Below are 16,505 nucleotides of genomic sequence, written 5' to 3' on the forward strand. Positions count from 1 at the left end.
AGTAATATTTAAAAAACAGGAAAGAAATGTTCCATAACTGAGGGATGGATTAGTAAATTATAATACATTGACACAATGAAGTATTAGCCATGAAAATGACTGACAACTGTGGGGATATATGAAGAACTGTGTATAATTTAATAAATGTAAAAGCAAAACACAAAATGGTATATATGCTATGACTACAATTATGTAAAATATATAGTCATAAGCAGAGACTGGAAGTTAATATACAAAAAAGTGTTTGAACTGAGATTAGAAATTATATCACTTCATATTTTATATAAACTATAGTTATACAGTTTGACTTTCTAAAATCAGCTATTTGAATCAGTGTGTGTGTATATATGTGAGTGTGTACTCTGTATACAGTAAAATAAATTTTTCAAATACCTTTCTGTTGTAATAACTCTGATGGCTGTGTAACTGAGGCTACAGGCTCAACTGGGCGATTTGCAGCAGGAGGTGTTCTTGTTGATGAGGCTCCTGACAAAACAGAGGATACGACTGGGCTGGACTTGAGAGGCTGAACATTTTGCATAACAGGACAAGATAAAGAATCTGCAACTAAAGACAGAAAACTATTTCATTCACAGGAATCAACTGGAAAGACATCAAAATACTAACAAAATACAGTTTATATGAAGTTCTTGTAGAAACTTCAGTAGCATCACATATATCTAGTATTACATAGAGAAAATAAGGTGGTTCAAAGATATGATTTTAAGAAAAACTGGAAACTTACCAAATGTTTTAATAACCTTTAATGGCAACTTTCCTAAAACATCTCATAAACTTCCTTACCTTTTTAAACAAAATGAATCCCAAACAGTTTTACTTTACTAATCATCACTGCTATTAATTCATTATTGTACTATGCAGTGGTACCTAAGATAAGATGAATAGAGGTTGTTTCTGCAGTAATGTCCACGAATTCCCGTTCAAATGTTTCCAGTATCAGCTCAGATCCCGTATTTTATTATAAACTGCCACATCTTATTTGCTGCTGCTAATCAAATGCTGTATTTCACATATAGCTAAGTAAGGACTCAACGGTAACACTAGGTTGGACGTCTGGAATAAAGTACTTGTGATTCACAGTGGGTCTTTTGTGATAGGTCAAACTGCCTGATTTGGAGGATAATCTTCAGCCAACCAAGAGGTAATTAAAAACCCATGGCAACAGCGTATCCATCAAGGGTCCACTGATGGATAAATGGATAAAACACACACACACACACACACACACACACACACACACACACACACAAATTATTCAACCATAAAAAAGGAAATCCTTCCACTTGCAACAACAGGGATGGACCCTGACGGTATTATGCTAAGTAAAACAAGTCAGAGAAAGACAAATAGCACATGATCTCACTTGTAGGTAGAATCTAAAAAGCTGAATTCATAGAAACAGAGCAGAATGGTAGTTTCCAAGGCCTGGGTGGTTGGGGGGAAGGGAAATAGGGAGACAGTGGTCAAAGGGTATAAACTTTTATTTTTCTTTTATTAAAGTACAGTTGGTATGCAATATTGTATTAGTCTCAGGTGTACAACATAGCGATTTGACAATTATATACAGTATGAAATGCTCGCCACAATAAGTGTACTTACCATCTGTCACCATAAATTTTCAGTTTTAAGATGAGTAAGTTCTGGGGATCTAATGTACAGCACAGTGACTATTGTTAACAATACCTGAAAGTTGCTAAGACAGTAAATCTTAAATATTCTCACCACACACACACACAAACAAACACACACACACACACACACACACACACACACACACACACACACATGTAATTATGTGAGATGATATGGATATATTAACTAACCCTACTATGGTAATCTTTTTGTAGTACATATATGTGTCATGTCAACCATCACATTGTACATCTTAAACTTACACAACGTTATATGCCAATTATATCTAAAAGTTAAGAAAGGGGTGCCTGGGTGGCTCAGTCAGTTAAACGTCTGACTCTTGATTTCAGCTTAGGTCATGATTTCACAGTTCGTGAGATTGTGTCCCATGTAGCCTGCTTGGTTGTGATTCTCTCTCTCCCCCTCTCTTTGCCCTTTCCTGGCTTGTGCGCACTCTCTCTCTCAAAATAAATAAACATTAAAAAAAAATAAAAGGGGGGAACACCCTATGACAAAAAGACTAGTAGTGAGCAGTGAAAATATATCTATATATATGCATACATGTATGTATGTTTAAACATGTATAATGTGTCTGTGCCTATATAGACAAACTTAGAATGTGTAAGACTAAAACAAATGTAGGAATATGGTGACAGAACAAAATATGTTATATGTTGGGATACCTGGCTGGCTCAGTTGGAAGTGCATGTGACTCTTGATCTTGGAGTGGTAAGTTCAAGCCCCATGATGGGGATAGAGATTATTTAAAATAAATAAACAAAAATTAAAAAAACACACACACACACACAACATGTTATATGTCCCATAGTGTATAAATGATATAAATGTGGGGAATGGGGAAGAAGGTGGAAGGTAGTCTAAGTGTGTTATACTTCATCATTTTTAGGAAGGACAAACGTCATTGTGGGGAACTGAAAACCTGGTCACAATATGTTACAATTCTTCTCATTAAGAAATGGAGTCTATTTTCCCTCTCTCTGAATTAGGACTAACCTTGTGACTGACTTTAATCAACAGAATGTGACAGACGTAATGCTATGCAAGTCCCAGAACTCAAATCTCAAGACACCCTGTAGCTACCCTGGGACTATCATGTAAGGAAGTTAGTTAAGTGTTGAAAAACCTAGGTACCCCAGCGAACTATTCTGCACCAACTGCTGGACACATGAGTGAAGTCCTAGGATCTTCCAACTTAGCCAAGCCTCTAGCTAAATGAAGACACACGGGTGAGTCCAGGAAAAACCTGCAGAACTGTCCAACCCACAGACCACAAAAAATAGTAAGCCATTTTTGTCTTAGACCAGAATTAGATAACTGATGTAATCACTAAAACTGCTAACATAACAGAGTGATAAATATAGTTAACAGTACAAAGGGAAAACTAAGATACAGTCATCTAATATTGGGTGACAGAGAACAGAGAAGGGGGCATGAAGACCCAGTAAATAGGCTAGTTTTACATTAGCTTGTGGTAGGTAATTAAAAGGTACTGTCTAAAAAATGGAGAGGATATTTCTGCCTCAGTAAGGACCAAACCTCCCATTAAAGATAACTTTAAAAACTATTTTTAAAAATTATCAAAGACCTAACAGGATATTAATGAAATTCCAGGCCCAAATCTGTAAGAAATTAAAAACTCAGAAAAATAGCTAACACTCAAAGCTGCTTGCACACTGTGGATATCTGCTACACACCTGATCTGTTTTCTGTGGACTTGCAGAGGCCAGGGCATACCAGATGGGGTACCTGATAAGGTACCCGTACTTCCACTTTTAAGATAGTACTCTGAAGGGTTATAACTTTAGGATAAGGATAAGCCAGGAATCTAATCCTTATAAACACAAGGAGCTTTGGTTCAGATCATTCATAGTCCAGGAAATCAAGAGGCCTGGAAATGAATTAGTGCAATAAGCTGGTAGTACCCAGAGGCACTTGGCAGAAGGAAAGAAAAAAACCTCTATGGAGAACAATTCCATCATCCTACGCCTCAAACGATTCCCACAATTAATTTTTCAAAAGCAATTCCAAGCACAAAGTCAAAGATAAGTAATTTTAAACAGGGCCCCTCTCTGTTCTGGAACGTTACAGCCAGTCTCCAACCTGCTTATAATCCTTCAGAATTCTGCCAGTGCTTCGGGGTGAAGACAAAACATCTTACCCTCAAAACTTTCTAACATGGTTAACAAGGCCTGGAATGATCCTAAGTCCCTAGCCTCACCCTGGCCTGTGCTTCTCCTCTAGCTTCACTGCTCTTCTTCCAGTCCCTTGAACTTGCCATGCTCTTTCCCATTAAAGAGGAATAAATTCACTCCTCGCTTTGACAAACTTTTTTCTTTAATAAAACAGTTGGTATAGATAAGAGTTTATGTGATACATCTGTGCATATATACATATACACATATATAAAAACATAATAAAATGCCCATGAACTCAGCATCCAGTTGTGAAAATAAAATATTTCCCAAACTGCTGAAGCGATCAGTGTACTCCTCACGGAAGTCCTCCCTCCTGAATTCTGTTTATTATTCCCTTGCATTCGTTTTTAAATAATTTACCACACATACAAGTATTCCTAAACATTTTTTTTTGTTTGCTTTTCTTTTTTTTTTTTTTTCAACGTTTTATTTTATTTTTGGGACAGAGAGAGACAGAGCATGAACGGGGGAGGGGCAGAGAGAGAGGGAGACACAGAATCGGAAACAGGCTCCAGGCTCTGAGCCATCAGCCCAGAGCCTGACGCGGGGCTCGAACTCACGGACCGTGAGATCGTGACCTGGCTGAAGTCAGACGCTTAACCGACTGCGCCACCCAGGCGCCCCTGTTTGCTTTTCAACTCGGTAACAATATCACACTACATACGTTGGTTTTATTGAATTTTTTTATGAATGTCCAAGTCTGTGTTTCTCCCCTGCCTTCCCAGACTTGTGTGGCCAGCTGGAAATGTCTGGTTTGTGTTCATCTCTCCCTCATTTCTGAAGCAAAAGTTGAGACCCCACCACATCTCCTATGCTCTGCATCCATGCCTCTTTTGGACATTAAAGGTCGATTAATACACCAAACACACACACAATCCATTTGATGAAGAACCAACGAACCAACATAAAAAAAGCAGAAGCACAGCCATAAGTCCAAGAAAAAGCCAACCATAAAGTTCTGGAGACTCTGTGCAAGGCTGACAGTATTTCCATTTATTTGTTCTCTGTCCTCTTGGACACACAACATATCCTCCATATATTTCAGTTGAGCCATTTTTAAGTAACAGGGTCTTCCCATGATAACGTCCACGACTTCCTACGTTAAATTTCTGGGGTCCACTCAGGTTTATGTGTGCAACCGTATATGACATTTCCACTTCTGTTCGGTAGTCCATTGGAATGATATAACCTATCCATTCTATTATACTGGCTTTTGGGTTTCCAATTTTTTGTTTTCACAAACAGTGTTGCTATAAATATTCCTGAACATGTCCCTGGTGCAGATACGCAAGTTTCTCTAGGGCAGAGCTTCTTAAGGTATGAACTGTAGGTCAAAGGGGCGTAGGTGTGCAGCAAGAGACTCAGAATCCCCTTAGCCCTGAGGGAAGCCTGTGGGAAATAAGCTCTTTTGGCCTAGAGAGCACAGTAGTCCTTTTTAGCCCGGTATCCCAAACAAATGTCATTTCCTAGAAGTGCCACACATCTAAAACAGGATGCGGTAGTCTAGAGCCTTCCATTCAAAGTGTAGTCTCTAGGCTGGCAACAGCTCACGTAGAAACTTAATGAAAATGTAGTATCTTGGACCAAGCCATACTAGACTTGGTGAATCAAAACCTGCATTTTAACGAGAGTCTAGGTGACTCATTGCATCAAATTTTAGAAATGGAATCACTGCATTTAGGGGATGGCTATCTTCAATTCCACTAGTGCCAAATTTTCGTAAAATAGTGAACCAATAAATCCTATCAACACGGTGTCTAAGAGTCTTCCTGTTACTCCACACCCTTGCCATCCCTTGGTACGGTCAGACTTTCAAATTTTTACCATTCCACTGCTAGGTATAAAAAGATATCCCATTCTATGGAACACCTGAGTGGCTCAGTCAGTCGAGCATCTGATTCTTGATTTCAGCTCAGGTCATGATCCCAGGGTTGTGGGATCAAGTCCCATGTTGGGTTCTGTGCTGAGTGTGGAGCCTGTTTAAGATTCTCTCTCTCTCTCCCCTCCTCTGCCCCTGTCCTCCACTTGTGCTAAAATTAAAAAAAAAAAAAAAAAAAAAAAAAAAAAGGCAGGGAGGTAATCTCATTCTGGTTCTAATTTTCTTTTCCTCAAAATTAATGAGATATAGTATGTTTTCATTTCATCTGTTTTTTTCTTGGGTTGTTGGTCTTTTCCTTATTAATTTGTATGTGTTATTTGTGTATTCTGGATAAATACTGTAAATAGTTTTTTCTCTCAGTTCAGAGCTTGTCTTTTTTTTTCTTCATGTCTTTCAGTGAAGAAAAAAAATTTTTTTAAATAATGGCTTCTAGATCATAGAGTAGTTCTTAATTTTTTTAAAAATGCTTATTTCTGAGAGAGAGAGACAGAGCATGAGCCAGTGTGGGGCAGAGAGAGAGGGAGACACACAATCTGAAGCAGGCTCCAGGCTCCGAGCTGTCAGCACAAAGCCTGATGTGGGGCTTGAACTTGTGAACTGCGAGATCATGACCTGAGTCAAAGTCAAATGCTTAACTGACTGAGCCATCCAGGTGTCCCAAGAAAAGTTTTTAACTAGAAATTAGTCAGGGGGGCACCTGGGCGGCTCAGTGGGTTAAGCGTCCAACTCTTGGTTTCAGTGCAGGTCATGATCTCATGGTTCCTGGGATCCAGCCCCGCATCAGGCTCTACACTGACAGCGTGGAGCCTGCTTTGGGGTTCTCTCTCGCCCTCTCTCTTTCTCCCTCCCCCGTTGCACTCTCTCTCTCAAAATAAATAAACATTAAAAAAAAGAAGAGAGAGAAATCAGTCAAGTTGAACATGCTTATTCAATATAGTGATAATTTATTATATGAGTGTTGCCTTAAGAAACTCTTCCTTATTCCAAGTTTCTAAAGATAGTCCTCTGTACTTTCTCAGAAGTTTTTAAAATTTTACCTTTTGCATTTAAATATTTATCTTGGGGGCACCTGGGTGACTCAGTTGGTTAAGCATCTGACTTCGGCTCGGGTCATGATCTCATAGTTTGTGAGTTTGAGCCCTACATTGGGCTCTGTGATGACAGTTCAGAGTCTGGAGCTTGCTTCAGATTCTGTGTCTCCCTCTCTCTCTGCCCTTCCCCCTGCTCACACTGTCTCTTTCTCTCTCTCAAAAATAAACATTAAAAAAATAAACTAATATAAAATATTTATTTTATTTATATATTTATTTAAAATAAAAAAAATTTATTTTACACATGAAGAACTCATTTTTCAGATTGCGGTTCAAATATGAAATATCAGGGGAAACTTCTTGAGAATTTATTCTGCTTTTCCTCAGGCACATCAGTACCCCAAGATGACAGACATAATATTAACTTATCAGTAATTAGATCATGGTGTCATGTGTATTGTGGATTTTTATATGGAATTATATAGGTGTTTATTATTATTTTTACATAAGCAGTTTTTAAAATGCTTTTTATTTAAAAAAATTGCACATAGTAAAACACCATTCTCAGACAGTACTATGTCATAATATACTATTAATATGGGACTCTCGTTAAGCAAAAAAAGTCAAAATAATTTTAATAAAAGTAACTTCTAGGGGCGCCTGGTTGGCTTAAGACGGTTAAGCAGCTGACTCTGGATTTCGGCTCAGATCATGATTTCACGGTTTGTGAGTTCAAGCCCTATAGTGGGCTCTGTGCTGACAGTGTGAAATCTGCTTGGGTCTCTCTCTCTCCCCTGTGCACACGTGCCCCTCTCTCTCAAAAGAAATGAACCTTTATTAAAAAAAAAATAACTTTCCTGGCAAAACTGTATGTCTTGGCAAGATTATCTTGCTAATTTTTAAAATGATGTATTTTCAAAACAAAGGATAGTAAAAAATGTAAAAAAATGATTTTAAATGAATTTAAAGTTTCAGTACTCATCTTGCTATCAAAGATGGGTATCTTTTTATCTTAGTCACCCACTCAACTAACTTCATCTCAAACTAGAATTTCTGAACCTTCAGAGATTTACCTACAGTAACAGTCCTAATGAAAGGACACCTTTTCACATATGAAAGGACACATATCAGCCAAAATTTCATCCTAACAACTAAACATAGCACCCAAGACATATATAATTGGGATAAGCTTTTTAATTAAACAAAAAAAAAAATTGAAGTTCTAGTGCTGAATTACAATGACATGTTCTTATAAAATAAGAGGCAAATGAGATAATATTTAAGTTCTCTTTTATTCCAATGCTCTTAAAAATGAACTTATTGGCTGCCTAAAAATAACAGCATGTATGCATCACCATGTTTTTGGTAATCATTTAACTCAGGTTCATGTTTTTGGATCTCCAACACTTTATGAATTGTTGAAGAACTTTTACTACACCTAAAATGAAACTAGTATAATCAATAAAAAAATGCAATCATTTTAGTCAATTATTCCATGAATTTCACACAAAACTATATTTAATACCTAAGATTATCATTCTAATTTAATAATATTGTATAAGTGTGACCAAAACAATTAAAAAAAGTTTCCTGTCTTTCTAGGAAATTTAAATCAATATTCCCATGGTTCCCAAAACTGGTACCTAAGCACACAAGTCACCCTTGCAAAAATTTACAGGGTTCTAAGGGATGTTTTATTTAGTTATTTATTTTTTATTTAAAACAAATTTTTTTTTTGAACATTTATTTATTTTTGAGACAGAGACAGAGCATGAACAGGGGAGGGTCAGAGAAAGAGGGAGACACAGAATCCAAAAGAGGCTCCAGGCTCTGAGCTGTCAGCACAGGGCTCGAACCCACGGACTGCGAGATCATGACCTGAGCCGAAGTTGGACGCTTAACTGACTGAGCCACCCAGGCGCCCCTTATTTTTTAAAAAATGAATGTAGTTTATTCCATTCCAATATAGTACATTTATATATTAGGATTAAATGGGTTTTATTTAGTAAAAGTAACATAAATTAACCAAAAATTTACAAATTTCAATAGTTTCATGTTATTTAGTGTATCATACAAAATAATTCCTTAGTATTTAATGATTAACTTTAAATGTGTATGTATGTGCTTATGATACCTCTAATATAGAACATTTGTATACGTGTAGAGGATTTCTGGAAGGATTCACAAAAAAATTGCTAACTGTGATTATCTCTGGAAATTAATGGCCAAAATTTCTAATGGTAGTAAACTTTTAGTTTTCATTCTATCTATATCTGAACTCTTTCTATGTGTATTTGTTAATTTTTCACTATAAAAACTTACCAAAGGATGTTTTAAATTTCTAAGAGAAACAGTGATATCTGCCAAATACCTTATGAACTATTACTACTACATTGCTTGGGGCGCCACGAAAAGAAATATTGATACATATTGATTCAACCTGAGAAAGTCTGGGAACTTCTGTAATATTTCATTTCAAAGTAGGTTTCAAAAATAACCTCTTTATTTCTTTTGAAATGGGGAAGAACAAGTATCCAATTAACCTGAGATATATTTGTCAAGTTCCGAACTAGAATTAAAAAGTAACTTACCAATCTAAAGGCAAAAAAAACCAAAACAAAACCCTATTTGACATGAATTAACTTCTCAAATTATATTTTTATGACTTTCATGGTACGGTACTAGGATTAAAAGAATGGAAATATACCCCATCTCTCTATGTAAAGGACTAATTATTATTCAAAAAGAAGGTAATTTTGTAATTATTCTTTATTCAATATTTTTTTCAGCGATAGCTCTTTACAATTAGGTGTTCTATTCATTGGCCAAGTGGCCCCGTATTTCCCTGACCCTGTATCTCAGTATAATTGGTTTCATCCAGGGTCCCATTCCCATCTCAGAAATAAGATAGGAATTACCTGTATTTCTTCTTTTTTTGTCCCGAAAGTCACAAAATCCTTAAGTCAGAGGGACCTTAGGATAAGCTGATCTGTAAAAGGACTGCTGAAAGAAGAGAGAAAGAAAACAATTTCTAGGGGACAGAAAGCCCTGGTTCTGAGGAGGGAAGGCTGAGAGTCAAAGAAACTGAGCTCCGGGACAAACTCTGTTTCTAACATTAATCACCACCGGAAGGCAAAACCCAACTTGGATAGCTTTCCTCATTTGTAAAACAAAAAGAAATAGAATTTGCATTTGAATCTTGTACTAGGCGTCGTGAGGTCAAATCAGAAATATAGATCCCACAGACTATACTGAAGATTCTCTTCGAGCTTAGTAGGTAGGGTTGAAGATCACAATCTGTGCAAGTGGACCTGGTGCACAGCCAGATTTGAGAGCTGTGAGAGATGCTCTACGTTGACTTACCCAAGGCCTAGTTGATACCCACACATTTCTTTCTCACCTGCTTCTACCATGAAGGCTACAAAGCTAAATGTTCATTTTCCAATCCTCCCTAAAATTAGGGACTGTCTTTTAAAACAGCTATGGCAAATGATATAAAAAGTCTCAGTACCACCACCCTATCTTCTTTCCTCTCCCTTCTTTCTGCTTTTAACCAAGACTAGATGTCTACAGATACAGAAGTTCAACTGTTTCTATAAACCAATGTGCAAAGGACGGCAGAAAAGACACTGAGGACATCTGGATCCACTATATCTACCTAGACTTCTTGTTATCTGAGAAAAATACCACTTTTGTTTAAACCACTATTAGTTGCTTACAGCCAAAAGTGTTTTTACATAACATAGCAGTGAAAGAACAGATGATCTCAAGTATACAGTTCAGACATAATATTCCAAAGTTCTAATTTTAAATAATCTAATTGTCCAGGGAAGGATACTTTTCTACATCATCTTTAAACTATGGCTCTTTGGACTCTGATATACAATTTAAAGATACTGTTCAGAAAACTACCACATCTTGACCAGTTCTCATTCTTTACATACATTTTCATTCAGCTCAAGAGCATATTTTGTGAAGTTCAAGCTCACAAGTTGAATCAAAATGAGTATATCCTATGGAAACCCCACACTAAAATGACATGTACGTAATTTTCAAACTAATAAATTTAACCATATCTTGATTTAGGATGGTTAGAAAGACTACAAGAGTATTCTTCATGTATCTTTCTTCCTCTTCCCCATCCTTCATCCTAATTTACCAATAGGGAATAGAAAACATAAGCTTTAGTATGTATTCTGACATATTACATACATATATATTTTTTCTGTGAGCGTTGCTAACAGGGCTTCACTTGGGAAACCGGTGTGGTATTCTATAGTGAGTAGGGCTCTGGCTGAAATAGTAACTATCCCAAGGTTGAGCGGTATAAAAAAGAAAGTAGTGGCTAACAAAGCATAAATCCAAATGGATCCTATTTTGCCCTAGATCTAATTCATACTAAAGACAACTATTGCAGAGGCATAAAATGTATCAACAAACATTGCCCGAGATCCCAATTATGACAAAGAACACACCTATGTATGGTAGATGGTTGGGTGGCTGATTGTGAATAGGTGAAGGAAAAGGGTTCGGGGAAATGTTGCAAAGTACCACAATAAATAAGGCAAATAACCTGCAAAGGTGAGCTAATTTCCAATTTTTCCATTAGGCAATATTATCTTTAACCTTCATGCAAATAAAAACCTGACTGGAAATGCACTGATTTTCAGCCATGCTTTGGTGTACTTTTCATTCAACCTACCAGTATTTGTTGGGTTGCTGTTGGCTGTAGCCAGGGAGCCACTGTGGTTTCGGAGGAGATTATCTTGGGTTGACGGAAGGCCTGAAGCTGACCACGAGAGAGTACTGCATCCTGAAAGACTCTGCTGCTGGTGGTACTGGTGTGATGGTGGAGGTGGAAGTGGTGATGAATGACTGACAGCTGTACTGTGACCAGAAAATGAATTATCTCTAACCGGCCGGACAGTCGGAGCATTCTGTGAGGTAAACATTTGTTGCCCATATGGATCACCAGCAGGCAGAGAGGGATATGAAACACTAGGATACGCAGCATTAGAAACAGTTGACATAGCATAGTGACCACAAGTAGAGGGAAATCCCTGAGAAGCAACAGAAGAGTTGGCAGAGTACATGGCTGGACTACTGTAGTGATTCACAAAAGGGGAGTACGGCTGGGAGGCACTCGTATGCAAATGGGATGCTGATGAAGCGGCACCCTGGAAAGGTCCCGGAGTGGATCCTACAATATGAGGAGCAGGAGGACCCCTGCCATACATCTGCTGTGCTCCTGGTTGTTGGTTTGCTGTGTTAGGAGTCACCACATTTTGTGTCGGTACAATATAGAGACCAGAGTAGTAATCACCACATTGGCTATCCAATGGCAATGAGGTCATTTTCCCAGGTCCTTGAGGATAATGTCCTGAGGGAGCAATATAGTTTTGAGGATGCAATCCATACCCTGATGGAACATGCATTTGATTCTGTGCTGGACCTGAAAAAGAAAAGCAAACATTTATACGGATTGGCAAGGAGATACTAGTTTTTAAACACAGTTCCCATGTAAATATTGCCATAATCCCAAATTGTCACAAAAGATATACTATTATGACCCACTGTGGTAGCTAGCCTCCAAGATGGCCCCAGTGATCTCTACCTCTTGGTATTGATACCCTTGTGTGTGAATTCACATCCTCCCACAATATACTAAGACTGATCTGCGTGACCAATAGCACATTAAGCAGAGGTAATGATTTATCGCTTCCAAGATTAGCCTAATCTTGAGTGCTAGCTCTCTCTTAGATCATTAAGTTTGAACAAAGCTGCCGAATTGTGAGGAGCCTATGGAAAAACCCATGAGGTAAGGTACTGAACTCTGTGCCCAACAGCCAAGGGGAAACTGGGGCCTGCCAACAACCACATCAGTGAGTTTAGAAACAGATCCTTCATACTCAGTAGTCTTGAGAAAACTACAGCTCCAAATGACAGCTTGACTACAATTTCATGACATCCAAAGCCAGAAACTACCCAGCTGCTCCCAAGTTCATGTCCTTCAGAAATGATGAGATTAAATATTTGTTGTTTAAGTTGCTAAATTTTGGAGTGTTTTGTTAGACAGCAATAGATAACTACCATTCCCAGTATGGAAAAAGTACAAACCTTTTTTATTAGCTTTTTTTTTTGTTTTTTGTTTTTTTAACTAAAAAACTAACACTAGATACCCATTGTTAAAAAAATTTTTTTTCAAACAGTGAAGAATATAAAATAAAAAGTACCACTCCTTTTCCTGGTAGCTGATATCTTTCTTCCTACATGTAGCTATACTTAATGGTTTCTTGCGTATCTTTCATGACACAGTTCTGTAATTTGCTTTTTTTACTAAATATCCTGAATATCCTTCTGTGTTAGCATATATAAATCTTCACTATTCTTCTAAAAATCTATATAGTATTTCATTACGGAGATGTAATATTATTCACTAAATCTCCTTTGATGAATATTTATTTCAGGGAGTAAACTAATTTATATTTATGAGGTCAACCTCTGTGATGAATCTGGAGGTTCAAAGGGTTTGTACTTTTAAAATTGACCATTACTGCCAAATATCTCTTCAAAAAGTCTATCAATTTATACTTCCTATGAATAATGCTTAAGAATGCCTCATCTTCCCAACACTAACATTTCAATCTTGCCAACCTGAGAAACATTTCAGGTTGCATACTTAACTTTGAGTAATGCTGAGAATCTTTCCAAGTATTTCTTAGCTACTTAGGTGTCTTTCTCTGTTATTTGTCCTTTTGTCACAGGGTTGTGCTTTCCATAATGATTTATAAGTGTTCTTGTATATTAAGAAGTTTAACCAGGGCACCTGGGTGGCTCAGTCAGTTAAGCGTTGGTTAAGTGTCCGACTTCAGCTCAGGTCATGATCTCGCAGTCCATGGGTTCGAGCTCCACATCAGGCTGTGCTGAAAGCTCAGAGCCTGGAGCCTGCTTCAGGTTCATTGTCTCCTCTTTTTCTGCCCCTCCCCTCCTCACGCTCTGTCTCTCTCTCTCTCTCTCGAAAAATAACATTCAAAAAAAATTTTTTCCCTTGGGTTAGTGTTTCCCTTGGGTTAGTTTTTTGACTTTGTTCATGGTGCCCTTTGCTATAGTTTCTCTATTATTATATAGTAAAATCTTTCTTTCATGCTTGATAAATTTTTAAGTCATACTTAATAGAGCCCCATTCTAATATTATAAAAATATATACCTGTGTTTTCCTCTACTACTTAAAAAATTTTTTTTAATGTTTATTTATTTTTTTGACAGAGAAAGAGACAGAGCATGAGCGGGAGAGGGGCAGAGAGAGAGGGATACACAGAATCTGAAGCAGGCTTCAGGCTCTGAGCTGTCAGCACAGAGCCCGAGGCGGGCTTGAACTCACAGACCTCGAGATCACGACCTAAGCTGAAGTCAAAGTTCAAGCGACTGAGCCACCCAGGCGTCCCTCCTCTAATACTTTTAATATTTCCATTGACATATATTCATATTTTTGATCACTACAGAATATATTTTGTATCAATACCATTCAAATTAACATTAACCTCAGTATTACTTTTATTAATTTTTTTTAAATTTAAATCCAAGTTAGTTAACATTCAGCGCAGTAATTTCAGGAATAGAATTTAGTGATTCACCACTTACATATAACACCCAGTGCTCTTTTATTAATATTACAAGTATTATTAAACATATTACATTATGTGCCATTCACTGTCCTTTGAAGTAAACAGTTGTAATTAAACCTACTTTACAAATTAGGCAAAAAGAAAAAAAAAAAGACTAAACTCTATACTGGTAAGGCATTATCAATCAAGAGAAGACCCACATCAGAGTTAGATAAGTCTGTTTAAATATCTATCCACTTAATAAATGATGTGGCTCATCTATCCTATAGGATCTGAAAACAGGGAAATAATCATCAGTATGTCCAAGCTATTCAAATGCCATTCTTTTAAAGCTAACAGGAATGTTGTACATGCTAATGTTTACCAGAAGTGAACTACCTACTAGAGGAAACCTTTTTCACTTCTCAGCCCATCAAAGAAAGTTACTTTGAGGGGATGTGAAGGTGTGAATAGCTAATTATATGTTGATGCTTACCAATCCTTATTCAATATCAAGATCCAAATGTTATGAATATATGAAAAGTATGTGAAGATAATCTGGTTCAAATGATAAATGAATCAAGACTCCTTTGGAAGTAAAATGCTTCCTTTCAAATATTTTAAATCAATTTTCAAAAGATTACTTAAAAAAATAAATAAACATAAGATCAGCTTAAATGAAAAGAAAATGGTATCCAGGACAAAATATTTAAAAAAATTTTATCTTACTGTGACCTAACAAGAAACACATTTTCTTCAATTTTAATTATTTATTTACAGTGTGAGCACGCATAAGTGGGGGGAAGAACTGGGCGGGGAGGGAGGGGGGGGAAGGAGGAGAGGGAGAGAGAGGGAGAGAGAGGGAGAGAGAGGGAGAGAGAGAGAGAGGGGGGGGGAGGGGGGGGAGAGAGAGAGAGAGAGAGAGAGAGAGAGAATATCCCAAGCAGGCCTTACACTATCAATATCAACACGGAGCCGGATGTGGGGCTCTAAGTCATGAACTATGAAATCATGACCTTGAAATCAAGAGTTGGACGCTTAACCAACTGAGCCACCCAGGTGCCCTTTTTTAAAAAAATTATTTATTTACTTATTTTTTTGAGAGAGAGAGTATTTTCTTCAAATTTATTTTTTAAATGTTTTTATTATTTTTGAGAGAGAGAAAGAGACAGAGCATGAGCAGGGGAGGGGCAGAGAGAGAAGGAGACACAGAATCTGAAGCAGGCTCCAGGCTCTGAGCTGCCTTGTCAGCACAGAGCCTGATACCGGGCTTGAACTCATGAACAGCGAGATCATTACCTGAAGTCAGACGCTTAACTCACTGAGCCACCCAGGAGTTCCTCTTCAACTGTAAAATGTATTAGATAATTCTACTAACTGTAGTAGGATATAATACCAAAACTAATATTAAAGTTTAATGTCTTCTACACATACTAAAAACTGAACCTGACAAATATTACAAATACAGAGGTTACACACACCTATGCTCTTTTATTTTTAACAAAATCTGTAAATTATCGAAATTTCAGTAGTATTAGCATTTGCATTTGCCTGTATTTCCTATAATTCCCTCAGCAACTGTGGCAGTTTTAAAACGTGGTCCCGAAATTCTTTGATACTGTTCTGATTAAAGGGTGAAATATGTCTACTTCCTTTGAATTCGAGCAGGCTTTTAATAGCTTCCACCAATAAAGAATGGCAGAAGCGAAGCCGTGTGACTTCCCTGCTTGATCAGAGACAATTCAGTTTCTACGTTGTTTGAAGGAACATGTGCATGTGGACCCCTGAGTAGCTAGCTGTGCAGGAAGTCCAGTTATTCCACAGCTGCCATGGTCTGGGGGAGTCAAACCACATGGAGAGGTCACATTTAGGCACCCAGGTTTGAACTCCCAAGTTTTTGAGTCATTCTAGCCCAGGTGCCAAACATGTGAATAAATGAGCCTTCCAGATCATTCTAAACTCCAGTCATCAAAACACCTTTGAGTCTTCCAAGCTGAGGCCCTGGATATCATAGAGCAGAGAAAAGCCATCCTGACTCTGCCCTGTGCAAATTCCTGATCAACAAAATCTGTCAGCATAATAAAATAGTTGTTTTCGACTGCTAAGTTTTGGAATAATTTGT

General features: G+C 37.4%; 1 protein-coding gene across 5 annotated transcripts in view; it reads right to left on the bottom strand.

Moving 5' to 3' along the window:
- The window catches only part of SEC24B (SEC24 homolog B, COPII coat complex component), a 99,037-nt gene that overhangs the window by 64,000 nt on the left and 18,532 nt on the right, over positions 1 to 16,505 (bottom strand). For all 5 annotated transcript variants that reach the window (XR_007151515.1, XM_047855612.1, XM_047855614.1 and 2 more), the window contains exons 2-3: positions 11,482 to 12,231; positions 394 to 567 (exon numbers count right to left, since the gene is read on the bottom strand). Coding sequence is in view for 4 of the 5 variants with exons in the window: in XM_047855612.1 (XP_047711568.1) it covers positions 394 to 567; positions 11,482 to 12,231 (924 nt within the window). In the remaining variant the exon portion in view is untranslated. The remainder of the gene's footprint in view (positions 1 to 393; positions 568 to 11,481; positions 12,232 to 16,505) is intronic.

The sequence above is a fragment of the Prionailurus viverrinus genome, chromosome B1, assembly GCF_022837055.1.
Source record: "Prionailurus viverrinus isolate Anna chromosome B1, UM_Priviv_1.0, whole genome shotgun sequence".
NCBI lineage: Eukaryota > Metazoa > Chordata > Mammalia > Carnivora > Felidae > Prionailurus > Prionailurus viverrinus.